This window comes from Condylura cristata, unplaced genomic scaffold (assembly GCF_000260355.1).
Source record: "Condylura cristata isolate star-nosed mole 26May11 unplaced genomic scaffold, ConCri1.0 scaffold00016, whole genome shotgun sequence".
NCBI classification, from domain to species: domain Eukaryota; kingdom Metazoa; phylum Chordata; class Mammalia; order Eulipotyphla; family Talpidae; genus Condylura; species Condylura cristata.
The window spans coordinates 32,653,645-32,672,820 of record NW_004567117.1 but is presented as its reverse complement, the minus strand read 5'-3'; the positions used below and the strand labels follow the sequence as shown (position 1 = coordinate 32,672,820).

Here is a 19,176-nt window from a genome sequence, read left to right as displayed (position 1 = left end):
CACTCTGGGGGGCCGAGCGGGGGGGGGGGGGGGGGGGGGGGACGCCCACGGCTTGGGCCCTCACCCAAGTGCGTGCTTGTGACTAGGCGCACGGTGGGCGCCGCCCGGCCGGCCCGGGGTCCCGGAGGCAGCCGAGCTGGAGCTGGAGGAGGACGAGGAGGAGGGGGAGGAAGCGGAGCTGGACGGAGACCTGCTGGAGGAGGAGGAGCTGGAGGAGGAGGAGGACCGGTCGTCTCTGCTGCTGCTGTCGCCGCCGGCGGCCGCCGCCTCCCAGACCCAGCAGCTCTCGGGCGGGCCCCTGGGCTCGGTGCTGCTGCCCACCGCCGGCGGCTTCGATGCCCGGGAGGCGGCGGCGGGGGTGCTCTACGGAGGGGACGATGCCCAGGGCATGATGGCGGCGATGCTGTCCCACGCCTACGGCCCCGGCGGCTGCGGGGCGGCGGCGGCGGCGGCCCTGAACGGGGAGCAGGCGGCTCTGCTCCGGAGGAAGAGCGTCAACACCACCGAGTGCGTCCCGGTGCCCAGCTCCGAGCATGTCGCCGAGATTGTCGGTCGCCAGGGTGAGTGTGGGAGGGTGGGTCCAGCTGGGCATGGCCTGGGGCGTGGGTGGGGAGACGAAAGAAGCGAGCTCCGGGCAAAAGAGAAACCAGCTGGGCGAGTCCCCTCAGTCCTTAGATCGAGGGGTCTGGGAGGTGCCGAGAGTTGTGGCCCCGAGAAGATGGGTCACCTTGCAGAATTCCACGGGGTTCCGCTCGTTTTGCATAATAAAAGGCGTTAAGTTTCTCGAGCCACCCTTCTCGGCGGTGTTCGCGTTACTAGGGCTGTATTCGTGGAACACCGTCTTGGCGTGGCACCAAGAACCTTAGCGAGGTGGTAAAAGGACGGGTCGGTTGTGGATCGGTGTTGTGCTCCCAGGGCTTTGGGGTTGCAAGTTTGCACACTGTCTTGTAAAAGTGCTTAGCTTCCTTAAGACTGTTTGTTCTACGAAGAAATGGAATCTCGGCGAAAGAGTTCTTTGTAAAGGGGGTGGTCCTGGTGGACCTTACCGCTGCCGCCAGCACCAACCGCCGCCCCTCCGCTATTCAGAAACTTAGCTCTGAAGAGCAGCCCACCTCGCTATTGAGCTTGAGCTTCCTGTATTCCTTTTGATACGTCTTAACTGTCGACAAGGCACACTGGCCATCTTTTAGAATACTTGAGTGTAGTCGATGAAGGAAAATTGGACAGCCGGGGAATAGAGTTAAGGAACTTTATGCGTTTATACAGTTCTCGGTGAATTCTCTTCTTCACTCGCCTGCACCACCAGTACTGCAGACAGACTCCTCCCACATTGTTCAGACAAAGGACCTATGTCTCAGATTCCAGGAGTAGATGTGTGGAGGTGGGGGAAGGGGATGCCCAGAGTACCTCTATCCGACATTTTTAGGGAAGGTCCTGTCGTCTTTAAGGAGCTTCCCCCCTGTATTAAAGCGGCAAATACACCTGCAGCAAGCTTATTACGGTGTGGTTTAGAAAGGTTGGTGTGTTCTCTCTACGGTTAGATGGGAGCATTGTTGGGGTCAGATAAAGAGAAATGATGGCGCTCCTGCTTATTAAATGATCTCATCTTTCCCAGTTGGTCTAAAGTACACATAAATAAGAGGTCTGTGGGAATGGTAGTTTCAAATATCAGAGTTGGCTCATTTCTTACCTCTAGGATTTTAATAAAAATTCATTGAAATCTGGATAGAGGAGCTAGCTTATTCCAGACTGCCGGATGAGTGGTACATGAAAGGGACCGTTGGAAGCTGGTGCCCTACAATTGAGAATTTATTCCTATAGTTTGTTTGGTAAATAAGTTTCGCACGCCTTCCTTGCAATACTCAGAATAATAATCCAAGAGTAAGCACTTTTCACCAACATAGGGTAAAATTATGACTTCTCAATTTATAAATCCAGAATAGTTGATCACTCATTTAAGAACATCGAGGAATTTCTAGGTGTGGCAAGCTTTTGTTTTGTCAGGCATTGAATTTGGAATGTGAGATTAATTCACTTGCTGCCCTGAAGAAGCTATCAGCCTAGTAAATAGTGCAATAGCACTAATAATAGTATGACAAACAAAAGTTGTACCTAGGAGAAAATTAGCCCTGAATGGCCTTGGAGAATGGGTAAGATTTAGCACATGGAGATGGAAGACTGAGGAACAACGGGAGGGAAGGTGTGGAGGAATAATCTCTAGAGGTTTCACTGGAAAGTTTGGGAGTTTTGATACTCAGGATCTGTAAAGGGGAGTGGTGAGAAAGGACTGGAAAAGGGTGTATTCTCTGACCCGGAAGGTGGAAGGCAGGCTGCTACCATCTCTGCACAAGTTGCTTCAGTGTGACTTTGGTGACAGTTTAGTAAGACAAAGAGCACTGTTTGCTAGTTTGACTGAAGGACAGAGTAACGTTTTGCATATTAAACTTTTGTTCTCTATATTTTTACCTTTTAAAGACTATTAATTGCATACTTTTATCTTTCTACAAGTTCGTTATTAAGTAAACTGACTTCATTCCAAGTCTTAATTTTGTATCTATTAAATTGCAGCTAATGAGATAAGTCTTAATTTTTCTTTTTCAGGCTTTGCTTACTAGTTAAGAAATGTGGCTCTATTTATGGCTTAGGGCATTGAGACAAATTGCTGACTATTCCTTTTCCCCTTAATATTGTCCCAGCGTTGACAATACTGTTAAAAATGTCATCATCCGCTATCTTATCTTACTTGCAGAAATTCTTGCCCTTTTCCTATCCTGAGCCATTCAAGTAGTGGATCATTGAGCCCTTAGCCAACAGTAATAAAGCCTGTATTTCCCCCACTCCTACAAAGAAAGTAGACAACTTCTAACACTTGTATTCACAGTGTGAAATTTCCCCATGGGAGGGGAGTACCTTACTCCTTAAGTGAGTAAAAGAGGGCAAAATCATTTAGTTTGTTTCAGGTGAGCTATATTTTCATCCTTGCAAATTCCTGCCATTTTGTTCAGTACCTGAAGTTAATAATTTTCTGTTCGACATCTCTTAATTGGTTTTAGGAATAATTATGTCACAGATGGAGACATTTATGACTCTGGTTCTGAAAGCAGAGTAGGACAAATGGAATTCTGAGTCATATAGACAGCAGCTCATAGATTGCCTCTGGTTTCAGTGTCTTTCAAAAAACAACAAACCACTGATTTTGATAGTGATGAAAGTTGGCAGAATGTTGACCTCATATTCATACTCCCCAGTAGCATATGGTCATTTGCAAATGTTAGATGGGCCTTGTTTTTTCACTTTTGCATCCTACTTTGAAACCAGTAATACTGTCAAACTCAGAAACTAACAACCTAATAGCGTAAAACTTTGAAACCAGTAAGACCGTGAAACTTATTGACAGTTTTGAAAGTTTTACAGTAAAAAAGTAAATCGAGACAGTTTTTTGAAATGTAGTACCAACAAGACATTCACAGTGGTAACAGTTTTAATGTGACTCAACAGACTTTTCTCCAATTTGTACAGTCATTGTATCAAGTGGATTAAAGAGCTATGCCCATCTTCCTAAGTTATCATTATCAACTGTTCTAAAATCACTTGTTTTCAAGACTCATAAAACATTGCTTTATATCCCTATTTTGGTGTATGTGTTGACCTGTTTTCATTGGTGACTTTAATCAATGGTGTGTGTTCCCACCTTCATAGTCTAGAAAACCTCCAGCTTTTAATGGTATTTGTGAGTGTTATGTATGAATAATATATTTGCTGATATATTTTTAAGATAAAAATGGAAACAAATTATTTTTTTAAATCTTGCACTCACGTTTTGCCTGTCACTGAACCAAACTCTTCTGGAAATGTTTTTCTTCTTTCTTGACCTACTTTGTCTCCTCATTCCCTGTAGTTTTGCAGTTGTCATGTTTAAAACATATTACATTATTGCAATTTGTCCTAAATGTGTCCTGGGTACTACCCAGTTTCTTAAGGTGAGACCAACAATACAGAAGTTTTAACAGAACTGAAAAAAGGTGTTGTAAGCATGTTTGTCCAGGTGTAAAGTGAAATTTATGCTGTATATAATTTCTCCATTCAAAGAAAAAATACTCATGTCACTAGAGGGAAAACTTTCAGAATAATGCAAAAGTGCAGTTTTTTCCTTTTATAGTGTTGAAGGCGGGAGAATCATTGAATCTTCTCTTTGCCAGATACGATGTTACATGCATTAACCCTGCTAGGTGGTTATCCATATTTTATAGATGTAGAAACCAAGGTTCTAGGACGTGACATGCTCACCTAGTAAAACTTGGATTTAGGCCAGTTTGTACGACAGATAAAAGTTCTTTACACTCTACTGCTTTATTGTTGAAGCATACTGCTCAGGAAGGTTAATAATATTTTGGGTAATTTCTGCCGTAAGCATCAGAGTTTTATTGTATTTCTAGTAAGCATAACTTAAAATATCTTTATGGTACAAATTAATTAAAATTTGATGTCTAATACACAGGTTATTCTGATATTGTAGGTCGGTGTCTGTTACTTTGTCAAAGTTAATTTATTATATACTACCAACTTAAATTGCATATTGTAACTTTTCTAGGGTTTTAACTTTTGAATTTAGTTGATATTTGCCTGTATTAATAGGGGATCAAAAGGAAAGTCTCAGTTATTATAATTGTTTGTAAATGGGTAGAGAATCTCCTGCCTTTTCTTCTTGCCTTATTCAGATAATGAACTATTCTGATTGGCTAGGGAAGAAAGGGTTGTATTTTCTACCTCCTGGTTAACAGCCTAAAAAGTATCAGGGGAAGCAAGTATTTGAGAACTGTTAATTACTGTTAAGATTTCTATTTAGAAAAATTTCCAGCCATGTTTGTGGGTTAGAATTCTAGGTAGATCAAATTTTCTAGGAAAGGTAGCATTTAGTTATGAAATGCTTATTGGATTACTGATTCATTTTTAATGCATTTGGTATCTATACAAATTGAACAATTTTTGCCTTAAGTTGAATACAAAAATGTCTTAGAATGTTTATTTTAAATTAATAATACTTATTGTAAACTGTCTTTAACAAATTGTCTTTAACTACCTCTGCTCAACCATAATATGTTGCAAAGAGCCAGCAGTCGTAAATTGAAATTCCTGAATTCTGGTTACTCTGCCAGTAACTCACTTTGTGATCTTGAACAAATCACTTAAATGCCATAGACTTCAGAGTATTTTTCTGCAGCTGGTATAAGGTATAGTATTTTTAGAGCCTCCAAATTATGGGGAAAATAGACATACATGAAACTACTAGATAGACATGTCACTTTTGTTAAGTTAAATCTAAAATTAATTTTCAAACATCAAAGGACTCTGCTCTGTTTAGTCACGTGGGGATGGGGGCAGATGGAGCAGCCACCACCTCAGGTGTTGACTGGTCTTTCCCTTTGCTGGAGGAGTGAGTGATGGTGGCATTGCACATGCCAATCTCTAAATGCTATACCAGTAGTAATAGTTATCACATCTGTTCATTCCTCATTAATCAGAGCAGGTCATCTGGCCACACATCTGGCATGAAAGTGCATTACAACCACTCCACAAGGAGTGAGTTGAGTATTAGTGAGTTGAGTATTAGTGAACAGCCCTGGCGATGACCACAGTGATTTCCAATCTATGTTACATTTTTAAATGTAATTTCTGCCATGTAGATTTTGTAATTTAAAGTTGAACTCAAAATGAAAAAAATAATACTAATGTTCATAAAATACTAAGTAAGTGTCTTTGCAGTTAAAACTCCTTTAGGAAGCTCTAATTCAGTTACAGATAATCTATTTTAAACTCCCATTGACCTTTCAGGTGATTTTTTAAAGTGTTATGTTTTTATTAAACTGTACCTTAATGCTTCACAAATGACTTACAGACCATAATTTGTGGTTTTTCTTTTAGTTTTTTTCCTGGGCTACCATTAGGTATCATATGATAATGTATAAAGATTAAATCTGGTATTTAAACCTTTAAAATAATTTTCTGATGTTAGAATAGCCAAGCTCATTTATATAAAACTTTAAAGTATGCATGTCCTAATGCCATTTGGATATTTTAAATCTTTTTTCCATGAATAGTTTTGAGAATAAGTAACACTGTGTAACCTCTTTCACGCCAGTGCTTGGAATTTAAAGACAATATATGTGAGTATGTTTTGTTGTCTTGTCCAGTAAGCAGAAACTACAATTCATTGTATGCAGGGAAACCTGGTTTATGCAGTTTCATCATGAAATATTATTAAAATAATATGCAGTTATTAATAATACACAAATAATAATTTAAAAAGCACAGAATTCTCTAATGAAAAGTCCAGATGTAATTGAAGAATGTAAAAGGTAGTTGTAGGGCTTAGTTCCAGGTAACTACACTAATGTGTAAAAATACTTGCATTTTGAGCTGAACTTTATCACTGTCCCCCTTCTCTGTACCATTCTCCTTTCCCCTTTGTCTTCTTTTACCTTTCTACTGTAGTATACTGTGGAAAAGGAAGTTTTAACTGGGAATCAGAAAGCTTTGCTTAAAAATCTAATTTCGGGCCCTCCCTGGTGGCGCAGCAGCTTAAAGCACAGCACTGTGGGGCTGTCACAGCCACTGCAGCAGAAGTTCGATCCCCAACCTGGAGCTGACCCACATGGCACAGCAGACCTCTCCTGACCTGCCCGCTGCTCCCCTCAGCAGTGTACTTTGGTACATCGGTCTGTTCTGCTCACCCCACTCTCGTCTCTGGTGAATCCTCTCACCACCCCTGCACCTCTGGCCTGTGCCCCAGTTCTGTATGCATAAATAAATAATCTGTTTAAAAAAAAAAAAAGACTCAGAGAAATCAGGTTTAAAAAAAAAAAACAAAAAACCTTATTTCACACCATTTGCTGCCTGTAACCCTGTACAAATTATTTATTCTCATTGAGTCTCAGTTCCTCTTGGGTGGAGGGGTTGGGGGAGGACACGCATCTATTTGTTGTTTTCAGTCCCTCCTCCCAGTTGTTGTGAAGATCAAGATTGAGAAGCTGCCATTACTACAAATTCATTGTACAACTGAAGGTACAGAGATAATAAATTATATATGAAGTTAGGTAAAGTTTAGATTGTACTAGCATACAATCTTAAAGTGCTAGTTGAAACCAGTAGCTGTATTTTAGTACATTTTTCCTAGGATATACCGCTAGCTAAATTATATAAATTATAAGCTTTTATGTTTATAGTATGTCTTGAAGTTTATAAAATCAGAACTTTTGAAATGTATTTCCTGGTGAAGAGCTAAACTAGACTGGAAGGAAATCGTTCACAAATGAATCTGAATCCAGTATGTGAGGTTACCAAACAGGTAATTCTGAAGTTTCTATTAGCATCCTCTAACGGGGAAGAACCTGATTTTAAAGTCCCCATTTAGGAAAATTGTTCAACCTATTTCTTAGTGAAAACTCAAATATAGCTTATTGATTTTTTTTTAAACTCTTGTCTAAATAAAGTGAAATAGAAAGGGAGAGTTAGATTTAGTTTAACCTTTTAAAATACCTTAGATGTGCAGGAGATTCTTCTGAACTCTTAAGATTCAGTGAGGAAAATAAGAACAGTGTATCTGGGAGTGACTAGTCTTAACAGGACAAGTCTTGCCTCCATTTGTGTTATATATAACATAGGGATTTGGAGGAACTCTTGCAGCTCACATATCTGATTTTTAACTAAAAAAAGTCCCTATATAGTCATGTAAAAATAATGTTTCAAATTGCAGGTAGACTGACTGTAACATAAATCCCTCCTAGTTTCATAAAGTTTCTATCTTCTTAACATGCTTTCGCAGTCTAAATACACATTTTAGCACTAGGAAATAAATACTCAGCCTTTAACTGGCCATGGAAAATTAATTAATTTGATTTTCTTATAATAATCAAACATTTAAATGTTGTTTTTGATTCTATTTCTAAATGCAGGTAAGAAAACAGATCTACAGAAAGAACTGGCCTGTGTAAGTTTCAGGGTCTCATACATTAGGAGACTTCAAATCTCCATAAGGGGTAGAACAAGAAAATTCAGCATAGAGAAGACTTGAGCACCACGACTAACAATAAAAGAAAATGACAGATGATTATCTGTACCATATGTGTAGACACCAAAATATTGGTGTTTGAAATTGACATAAGTCAGTGAGACCAGAATTGAATCTTAGTTGTCTTTGCATCTTTTCTGTCTTTAACATACCTAAAAACCAAGTGGTATTTCTTTTATTGAACTGAATTGTTAGATTGAAAACTTGCGTTATTTATTGTTTCTTTAATTTAGTAAGTGGGGTTTTCTTCCCACTTTATTCCTAACTCCAAAAAGGAGCCAATCAGTCTTGAGTTTGAAGTTTTGGGGGTTTTTTTTTGTGGTTTTTTTTTTTTTAAGTGATTTTTTTTTTTAAGTGATTTGAGGTATTTGATGCCTGTATGAATACTGATAAGCAAAACTAAAATCATAAATGAAGCTATTTAAAGTGTTTGTGATACCTAAAGTAAGACAGTATTTTTAACAAAAGTTTAGAAAATGCAATTGTAGGAGTTAATAGACTTGGACATGAAAAGGGAAAACTAATTTTTTTTAATGAATTTTTAAAAAGATTTATTTATGAATACAGAACTGAAGTACAGGTCAGAGGTGCAGGAAGTGAGAGGATTTACCAGAGGCAGAGTGGGGATCAGAACAGGCAGATGCATTGAAATACAGTGCCGAGGGGAGTAGCAGGTGGGTCAGGAGAGGTCTGCCATGCCATATGAGTCACCTCCCTGGCAAGGGATCGAACTTGTGCTGCAGTGGCTATGGAGAGCTTCATAGTGCTGCACTTTAACCTGTTGCACCTCCCTGTTTCCCAGGGAGGGCCCGGGAAAGCTAATATTTTTATATTATGCATTTAAGGATATACTGCATTGCTAATCTAAATGATTTCTTTCAATTTTGGATTAAATTATGAGCATGAGAAATCTTCTTTGGGGGGACTCAGTTAATTATCACTTATCAGCCTTTGGAAAATAATCCTGAAACTGTTTCCTTGTAAACAGTTTAATACTCTTGTCTAATCTATTCTATTGTCTAATCTATGTAAAATCATTAATATGACCCCCCCATTCTTACAAATTTTGAAACAAGAAATTTGCTTTTAGACAAAAATAGTATAGTGAATGTCAAATTAAGACAACTTGGGTTTGAAACCTGACTTTCTAGCTAGGAGATATTGAGCAAATGTAGTTATGCTCTTTCTAAGCCTCCATTTCACAATCTATTACAATGATTAAGTGAGAATATATCTAGGAGAGCCTGAGAAACAGAAAAGTGTGTTACAAATTTTTATAATTTCAAAGCTAAGCCCAGTCACCCAGATAATTGGTTCAGTCACTTGTAAAATACATAGTTAGAGAGTAGGCTTACTTAGTTTTCAAAAGCTACCCTTTATTGGGCATTTACAAAATAACAGGAATTGTGATCAGTACTTTTAATACATTATTTAATTTAGTCCTTGCAAAAACCAAATGAGAGAAGTACCTGTAATCATAATTTCCCCTCCCCTATAAAGGAAAAAATGAAGGACCTGTTAGAACTCAAGTAGCTGATTGGTGATGGTGTGTTCCCAGCCATTTGCTCAACCTGCCTTTCCTTGAGGTAGGACAAAGACAGATGGTATGTGACATGTGGAAGCATCTCATTGTCCCAAGTGCTTATTAGACCAGAAAGAAGAAGAGGTGCCTATTTCCTAGGAGAAGAGGGGTTTGGTCAAGAAATAAAAGCAAAATAAGTTACTGAACCCCCTCCCCCCCCCCCCCCCCATGGAAGCTGTCCGTCTTCCCAACCATTCTACTTCTCAGTTGCTTAAAGCCAGGTGTTGTGCCCTAAATGCCATCATGTTTTCGCTTGATTCACTGTGTTGGCATTTGCTGTCCCTTTGCTCCCCTTCCCACAAGGCAGAAACACTCTCTTCCAGGTAAGTTCAGATGCTTTTTCCACCTACTATAAGCACTGTGAAGACATGTCCTTTTCAATGCACCACACCTTTGTATGTCTGTTTTCATTTAATGCAACTATTTCCTTTTAGACTCAGAACTCCTTGTGAGCAGAAATTATGATAGTTTCTTTATTATCACCTGAAATTAGCACGAGTATCTTTACAGGCAATTTAAATATTTGAATGGGTGAGATCAAGCTCTAGGGTGATGCTTTCCTTCATAACTGGAAAATGTTCTTGATGTAGAAAAGGAGCAGCTTAACTAGGCATAGTCATGCAAAGCCCTAAAGTAAGTGGAAGTCAGTTTTTACTTGAGTTTCCCCAGCCACACTGTTTACCTCTCAACATAAAACTTTATCTTCTGTATTTTTTTTTAAACCTATTTTATTTTTAGCTCTGTCTCTTAACACAATCCCAGAGCCTGTGATTCCCCAAACATTTCCTGATCCTTTTGATCTCACCATTGACATGAGCTTTGGGTTTCTAAACAATCCATGGTTTGGATTTTAAATTTTCATGAGTCACATACTTCTCTTGGTTCAAAAGCCAAAGACATGGAAGAAAGGGGAAATAATTGGAGAAGGAAAATGGCACTGTGGTCAGCAGAATAAACCCCTCTCTGAAGATGTCTTCACCCTAATCGCCTGGAAATTTGTGACTGTATTGCCTCACTTGGCAAAAGTTAGGGGCCTTAGGAAGTGAAGTTGTCTGAGATCATCTGGGTGGACCCATTTAACTATTCTATCTGAAGATAGAGGAAAGGGGTTACATAAACCAAGAAATGTGAAGCCTAAAAAGCATGGAATAGCCCTCAACTAACAGCCAAAGGAAACAGGGCACTTAGTTCTATGACCTTAGACAATGAAATTCTACTAATAACCAGAGTGAACAAGGAAGTAGGTCCTCCTCAGAAAGGAACACAGCCCTGCCAACACTCTGACTTAAACCTGTTAGACTTCTGACCTACAGAAATACAAAATAAAAGTTTGTGTCCTTAACTGTGCGATTGCCCATTATGGCAGCAATACAAAACTAAAGCAGGTATTACAAAATTAAAAACCAGGAGAAACCTGGACTTACAGTGAATTAATGGCAAGTCCATATTTACAGTAATTCCTTAATACAGGACTATGTGTTGAAAGTAACTGTTTAATTTTGGTGGAGAGCCTCCAGCGTGTCAGAATATGAATATAGTATAGACACCAAACATTTTAGCCTCTGCTTTTAGAGCATTCATTGCAGGGCCTTTGCAGAATCTCTAAGAACTTGAATAGTTTTCTGTTGCTGCATAACGAATTAACATTAGTTTAGTGGTTTTAAAACAATAATGTATTATCTACATATCTCTAGGTCATAAGACAGGGTAGTAGGGGGTGTGACTGGATTCTCCATTCTTGGGCTAAAATCAAGGTCTTGACTGGCACTGCAGTTCTCAGACAGGCTGCCTGGTTATTGGAAGAATGTTTTTTTAAGCTGTGGGATAGAGGCCTCCATTTTCCTTCTGGCTCTTGGTTCCTAGAAGCCATCTGCAGTTTCTGGCCATGAGATCTCCATAGACAATTCACCACAGGATTATTTGCCTTCTTCCTCACTAACCAGAGCATCTCTCTTCTCCCCCCCCCCCCCATCCTCTCCCTCTCCCCCTTTTCCCCTACTTTTGAGAACGGGGGAAAAAACTTCAGTAGAGGAGTTGTGATAAGGTCAGTTCTGTCCAAATAATCTGGATAATCTCCCTATTTTTTGATGAATTTAGATATTAATTACCTCTATATTGCAGACCATAATGCAGTATCTGGTTCTGTTGTTTTTAAGTACATCTGTCCACATGTTTATGTAACTATAAAATACCCTTAAAGATGGTCAAATTTAGTGGTTTTAAATATATGTCTGTGATATTCCCTCTCTACCCTTCCCTTTCCAAACCCCCCTCGAAGAACTTTACATTACTGCCCATTGTACTTTTCACTGAGACAGTTGGAGCACATTAGTACCCCTTCTTTAAATGCTGATTGCAACCCATTATATTGATAGTGCAATCCATATTTGAGAAAACATTGAAGATACTTTCTCAAGTCTTTCAACTATCCTCCAGTAACAGAACTGGTCCCTGTTAATTACTAAAGCAGCTGGAGGGAGACGCTCTCCCTAGAGGGGAGAAATAAAACATAACTGCTATGCCAGAGTGAGAGGATCAGAAATCTGACTGCAGCTAAAGAGCAAATGCAGGTAGCCACACCAGCGTAGAAACAGGAAATGGTATGCTACAGGGGAAATAATTTGGGAGTTTACAACCAAATCAAAATAAAATTGAAAATTATTAGTAATGTCCTAGTTCTTAACCTTCTGTTTGGTATAGGCCTCTGTCCATAGGCTACCTTGAACACAGCTTGCCAGTATGTTGGTACTTATTTGTTAGAAAATAAGTACAAATCCTCAGAGCTTGGAATTTTCAGCTTAAAGTTTTTGAAATCATTTACCCTGCTCTCCATACAATTTACAGTAATTTCAGTACTAGCCAAGTCAGTTGACACACTACAGCTCATAAAATAATCATTTATATTTTTTAAGTTTCCTTACTTTAATCATGTTTCTTTGAAAAACTGATTTGTATAGGTCAGAAGTGAATAAACAAGGGAGTAAACAATGTAAATGTCTTCCTTCTGTCCTGTGCTCCTAAACCAACAATTTTATGACTGCATAGCATTTCATTACATAGCTGTTCAGCCTCACTGTCGTATAAATAATATAATACAGAGGTCATTTTGCACCTGTGCAAAAGCATTTTTAAAGAATCACTTCTGTGAGCGGGATTAAAGGGGCAGAATTATAGATACACTTGCAGTTGTAACTTTGATAGGTATTATAAGCTTTCCCTCCAAAGAGAGCCGATTATACTCACAAGAAATATGATGTCATTTTCCTTATACTAATTCTGCTTTCAGGTTTTTTTTGTAATTCCCATGAAAATATGTTGAGCGTCATTTGTAGATTTCATTTCTGTGAGTGGTTTTACTGTTGGGTTTTGATTTGTTGTGTGTGTGTGTGTGTGTGTGTGTGTACATGTAAAAGAAATTAGCCATTTGTTATGTGAAGTTTTAAATAATTTTTTAAAATCTTGTTTTAGGTAACTTCGGTCATATGCCAGTGTTTTTATAAGTGCAGTCTAATTTATCAGTGCTTTTTATGACTTGTGAGTTTTTGTCATTCAATTTATAAACTTTTTCATGCCTTTAGAAAATGCCTTTGGATTTTCAAATAAAACTATAAAATACTCCCCAGGAAGCATTTGCCATCTTCCACCTGCAAAACAGTGAAACTTTTTTTTCCCTTTAGTTTGTGTCACCAAAATCTCCTCCCCTCGCTCCCCCAATACACGCGCACACACACACATCCCATTCAAACTGCTTGTTTGAAACTCAGGATATGTTCTCTGGGAATAGTATCACAATTGATGAGGTTTCCTGTCATCCTAATCTACATGTATGTTACTGTGTTTTAGGACCTTAAAAAATTTAGGAGAGGAGAAATGCTTCTGTTTTTATTAGCAGTGACTTAAGAAGGATTGACTTTGCTCTTTCTCCATTACATTTTTTCCTCTGATCTGCAAAAACCTAAACACACTAAGGAGAGGCAGGATGAGCCTCTCTTACTTCCCTGTCTTGGAGGAGATCTGGGCTCAAAAGTTGGTCCTTTATTGTTACGGTGTTCCAACTCACTGCATTTCCTGTACTCAAAAGTTACATTATCGGTATGTTTTTGTAGTTCATTATAGATGTAAACTATTAGCACTTTGATGGCAACAACTTCATATTTTACAATAGCATAAATTCCATTCATTGTCAATTAATTTTAGATAGCCCTCAAACTACCTTCTAGTGGCCCTTTTTATATCTCATCCCGCCTCTGTACTTGAAGTGTTTTCTTTGGAATTTTTCTCTTAGGACCCACTCACACCGTCCATCACTGTATTTGTAGCCTTCAGGTTAAAGTAGACCTGGCACTAAACATATCTTCGTGATTGGTTCAGCAGGGAGAGTGCAACCACTTCCTTATAAATTTTACAGCTTATTGGAAAGGGGAACAGGATCTTCAATTGTGGTTAAGATCCAAAAGTTCAGTAGTAGGTTGAGTAAAGATGTGTTGAATATGTGATAACAGATATAGGGCCATATGCAGTATGAGACTCTTTAAAAACTAGGCATAAAGTTACTTAAATGCCACACAGTGTCCATTAGAAAGGTGCCAAGCGTTCTTACAAGAAAGACTCATTATTTCATGACCACCCATGGTATACGTATGGTCAGTCACCCAGTGCTCTGAGAATACTTAGAAAAGGGTGCATAAAGCAGCCCTGAGAGAGAAGAAACTTCATAGAGGGCGAAGCAACTGAGTAAAATCTGAAGGACTAGTAGGAATTAAACAAGCAGAACTGGGAGTAAAGAGTGAAAATTATAATCATGGAAGCAAGGGAGCTCAGATAGGAATTTAATATGGTAGGAGCAGACTGCAAAGTTCAGGAAGTAAGGAGGGGAACGGATATTAGTAAAGAGGTAGAGAAAGGTGATTAGGGACAGAGGAGCTTTGTGTGCTGTATTGTTTAGATCTTATTATCCTTGTGGTAAAAGGGAACCGTTAAGCACTTGCTGCAAAGAAGTGATCATTTGATCTGTGCTGTCTTTAAAAAGCAGTGTCTGACCAAGGTGAAATAGAATGGATTGAAGTGAGGCAAGACTGAAGGCAACGAGACCTGTGGGGCGTGGCTATTGCAGTTCCTCAGGTTAGAAATGATAGGTATAGTTTTGCACATTATAAACTGTGAGCCAAAAATGGGAAAAGATTAAGAAAAAGACCTTCCCAAAATGTCATGTATATCTCCAACCACACCTAGCTGTCTTTGTTTTGAAGAACAAATTTATTCCGGCACAAGCTTCATGTTAAGATCTTTGAAAAGTATAGCCCTAGAGTTTTATGCCTTAATTTATATATTTGACATTTCAAGTTAGAGATGAAAACCTCTCACCTTACACAGTTGACAATGGTAATGAGTAATTATTCCCAAAAAGTTGATTAAAGTTGAAAATTAGGAATAGTTATGCACATACATCTTATTAGTTTTAAGTTAAATATACTTAGGATTTGGGACCAAAACTTTTCAGAATGGGTGGGTCTGCCCATCATAGTAGTCCTCCTTGAATAACACATCCAGAGCCTGTATTTCATATAGTGTCCTGTGTTTCTTTTGAATTTAGCAAGAACTCTAGTGAACACAAAATCATTCTGTTAATATTTTTACCCCACACTTTTATACTTGTCTCACCCACATTTATTCGTTGATACCAAAGGAAAGAAAAATCTAAGTTTAAATGATAGGACAAGTAGAAGTCAGTGAACGAAATTCTGTGGTATAGTCGGTCGTATCGTACAAAACTTGAGGTTGTTAGGTTAACAGAAAGATCACAGATTCCAAAGTCAAACTAGGTTTAACTCTGATGCTGCTACTTAGTAGCTGTGTGAACTTGGACAGATTGTACAATTTCCTTAGCAATTAATTAAAAGGAGTATTATGAGGGTCATTATACAGACTAAGTGACAGAATAGATATTAAATGTCTCCAAAAAAATTAATAGTTCTTCTTTCCATCACCACAAATATAAATAGTAAATATCAGTGTTCTAAAAGTCACTCATTGACAGTAGAGGTCACGTGCATCATGCCTCATTTGCAGTGACTAATAACAAGTGAAAGGAAATTGATAAGCCTGACTTCTGAGTTGAGGCGCCACCTCTCCAAATAAACACCACTAGAGAAAAGAGGATTTAGGAGCATTCAGGAAATCTCTATCAATGTCTAGTGATAGTTTTTTGTTTTTTTTTTTTTTTTTAAGAATTAAAAACAGCAAGCAAACAAAAAACTACTCATAAGCAGGCAATTAACATGATGGGAGTGCTGAGATTTGTCTTTATATTGTTGAAGTAGATGCTGATTCTTATGGAATATTTTCTTTTTAACAGGTTGTAAAATTAAAGCACTGAGAGCCAAGACAAACACATACATCAAGACCCCTGTTCGTGGTGAAGAGCCCATTTTTGTTGTCACGGGACGAAAAGAAGATGTTGCCATGGCCAAAAGAGAAATCCTCTCAGCTGCTGAGCACTTCTCCATGATCCGTGCATCTCGAAACAAAAACGGCCCTGCCCTCGGAGGGTTGTCATGCAGTCCTAATCTGCCCGGTCAAACCACCGTTCAAGTTAGGGTCCCCTATCGTGTGGTAGGATTAGTGGTTGGACCCAAAGGAGCAACTATTAAAAGAATTCAGCAGCAGACCCACACATACATAGTAACTCCAAGCAGAGATAAAGAGCCTGTCTTTGAAGTGACAGGGATGCCCGAAAATGTTGACAGAGCACGAGAAGAAATAGAAATGCATATTGCCATGCGTACAGGAAACTATATTGAGCTCAACGAAGAGAATGATTTCCATTACAATGGCACTGATGTAAGCTTTGAGGGTGGCACCCTTGGCTCTGCATGGCTCTCCTCCAATCCAGTTCCTCCTAGCCGCGCAAGAATGATATCTAATTATCGAAATGATAGTTCCAGCTCTTTGGGAAGTGGTTCTACAGATTCCTACTTTGGAAGCAACAGGCTGGCTGACTTTAGTCCAACAAGCCCATTTAGCACAGGAAACTTTTGGTTTGGAGACACACTACCATCTGTAGGCTCAGAAGATCTTGCAGTTGATTCTCCTGCCTTTGACTCTCTACCAACATCCGCTCAAACGATCTGGACTCCATTTGAACCAGTCAACCCACTCTCTGGCTTTGGGAGTGACCCTTCTGGTAACATGAAGACTCAGCGTAGAGGAAGTCAGCCATCTACTCCTCGTCTGTCTCCTACATTTCCTGAGAGCATTGACCACCCACTTGCTCGGAGGGTTAGGAGCGACCCACCTAGTACAGGCAACCACGTTGGCCTTCCAGTATACATCCCTGCTTTTTCTAACGGTACCAATAGTTACTCCTCTTCCAATGGTGGTTCCACCTCTAGCTCACCTCCAGAATCAAGACGAAAGCACGACTGTGTGATTTGCTTTGAGAATGAAGTTATTGCTGCCCTAGTTCCATGTGGCCACAACCTCTTCTGCATGGAATGTGCCAACAAGATCTGTGAAAAGAGAACGCCATCATGTCCAGTTTGCCAGACAGCTGTTACTCAGGCAATCCAAATTCACTCTTAACTATATATATATACATAAATACTATATCTCTATATGGACTCGTAAAGGCATGGGTATAATGGTACCCCCCAGTAAACTTCCTAATGAATTCTTATGACTGTTATCAGGCTTTATTGGGATTAGGCTAAAGTTGTTAGTAAACTTATAAAAGGCTGCTATGGTAACACTAAACCTAAGTGGTCTCTTGTCTATTAGTTGGTTTGAATGATAAATATTATCCTGTAGACCCAGAGACATAGCATGTGTGAGAATTGCTAGAGCTGACATTCAACTCAGCTAGTAGAGATAATCATAGCTCACGTGAGCCTATGAGAAAGTTTATGTCTAAGATTTTAAAACAGTGGGTCCCTAAGCCTAACCCCATTAAGAGTTTATGGAGGGTACTTGGCATTACAGATGATTCAGACACTTCCAGTGCTGCCTTCTTTACACTGCCAGTTTTGACAAAACAGGTTTGTTTGTTTTTTATTTTACAACAACTTATGCCTAATTCTGCAGGATTGCAAGTTAACTTTTTAATGCATTGTGATTACTTCTCGGTAATAGTAGGGCCATGGCAGTTTACTTGATCACTGGTTACAATTTGGGACAAAAACTGCTACATTGACCTTCATCTCACCCAGAGTGCTCAAGGCTTGTATGATCAGTGGATCAGGAATGCACTTGTGTTGGCTGTGGGTTCCTACCCACAGAGTCCCTCCATGGATGTGGAAATGGCACCTGGGTATTTTCCATTTCAGGACTGGCTATAGGGTGCACCAATATTGGCTAATAATTAAGGATGCGAACATTCCATTCATTAGTCTGATCAAGTTAATTTCTAGACTACAGATCAAAATGTGAAACATTTTATGTTCAATCCATATTTGTCTTGCACATTATAAATATATTTTTATTTTTAGTAATTTAGGGGTAGGGGAGGGGAAGAGGGTAATAATGCCCTGAGTATCATTCATAAAAGCAGCTGTGACAACCTCCAATCAGTTTACTTCATTTCAAAACTATTTCCAATCAAAAGGAAAAATTTCTTTAATACACACTTTTACATTTCACCTGTGGGGGTCTGCTCTCATCCTCAGTATGTTCCCAAATCCATGCTGGCATTGAAAGGACAAAACATTAATACTTGTGGGTTTTTCTACTAATTATTTTTGAAATGTTATTTTCCCAACACAAAAGAGCTTTTTTTCTCAGTATAACGAAAGTTGAAATCCTATGTGTATTGAATAGTAAATAGACAAATTTTATTTTTTATTTCCACTTGAAGAGTTACATTTCGTATAAAAGTTTACAAATAACGGTTTTTATTTTGATTTTTTCAGTATAAAAAAGTTGCCTTGATGGCATATTATGATGTAATGCTAATTGCTTGTAGGATAGTTTAAATGTCAGTATTGAAACCTAATCTTTAGCTGCCGTCTTGTAGATATGAACGAACGAACGTTCACCAAGCATGTGTTTTGTATTCTGTTGCATTGTACACTGCAGCTGATAAGCCAAGGAATCGACATATTAGGTGCGTGTACTGTTTCTAAAACCACAAACTAAGAATGATAAATTATCAATATAGTTTAGTATTTGCTAATTTTACTACACTCTTTTGTTATGTATATGTAGGGAAGTCATAGGGATTATAAATTCAATTTGAGTAAAGTTTAAAACCATATATTTTATGATAAAGGGCCTTTAACTTAAGATGGCCAAAGCACTGATATTATATATTTGCTGTAAAGAGAATTATAAGAGTTTTATTTTTCTGATATTAAAAGTTACTTAATAAAGACTTGTTTCCATTAACTTGAATGTATTCTCCTTGATGTTTTTCATATAATCACTAGTTTTGACTGGAAGATAGCATTTGGCCAGAATTTAATTAAAATGTATTTTTAGTTTCCCCTTCCCACTAGCTGCCTTGGCTGCCTGTGTCGCTTGCAGTGACTGTGAG

General features: G+C 38.7%; 1 protein-coding gene across 1 annotated transcript; it reads left to right on the top strand.

Annotated features, from left to right (window-relative positions):
• The first annotated feature begins 100 nt into the window (after window positions 1-100).
• MEX3C (mex-3 RNA binding family member C) lies at window positions 101-19,034 on the top strand. The gene is made up of 2 exons (XM_004683910.2): window positions 101-560; window positions 16,006-19,034. Exons 1-2 carry the CDS (start codon window positions 389-391, stop codon window positions 17,229-17,231), a joined length of 1,398 nt encoding a protein of 465 aa, XP_004683967.1. The 5' UTR covers window positions 101-388; the 3' UTR covers window positions 17,232-19,034.
• The last annotated feature ends 142 nt before the right edge of the window (window positions 19,035-19,176 follow it).

Coding starts and splice junctions, on each gene's coding strand:
- MEX3C (XM_004683910.2), top strand. CDS start 389: ATGATGGCGGCGATGCTGTCCCACGCCTACGGCCCCGGCGGCTGCGGG. Junction 561..16,005: donor CGAGATTGTCGGTCGCCAGG/GTGAGTGTGGGA, acceptor TCTTTTTAACAG/GTTGTAAAATTAAAGCACTG.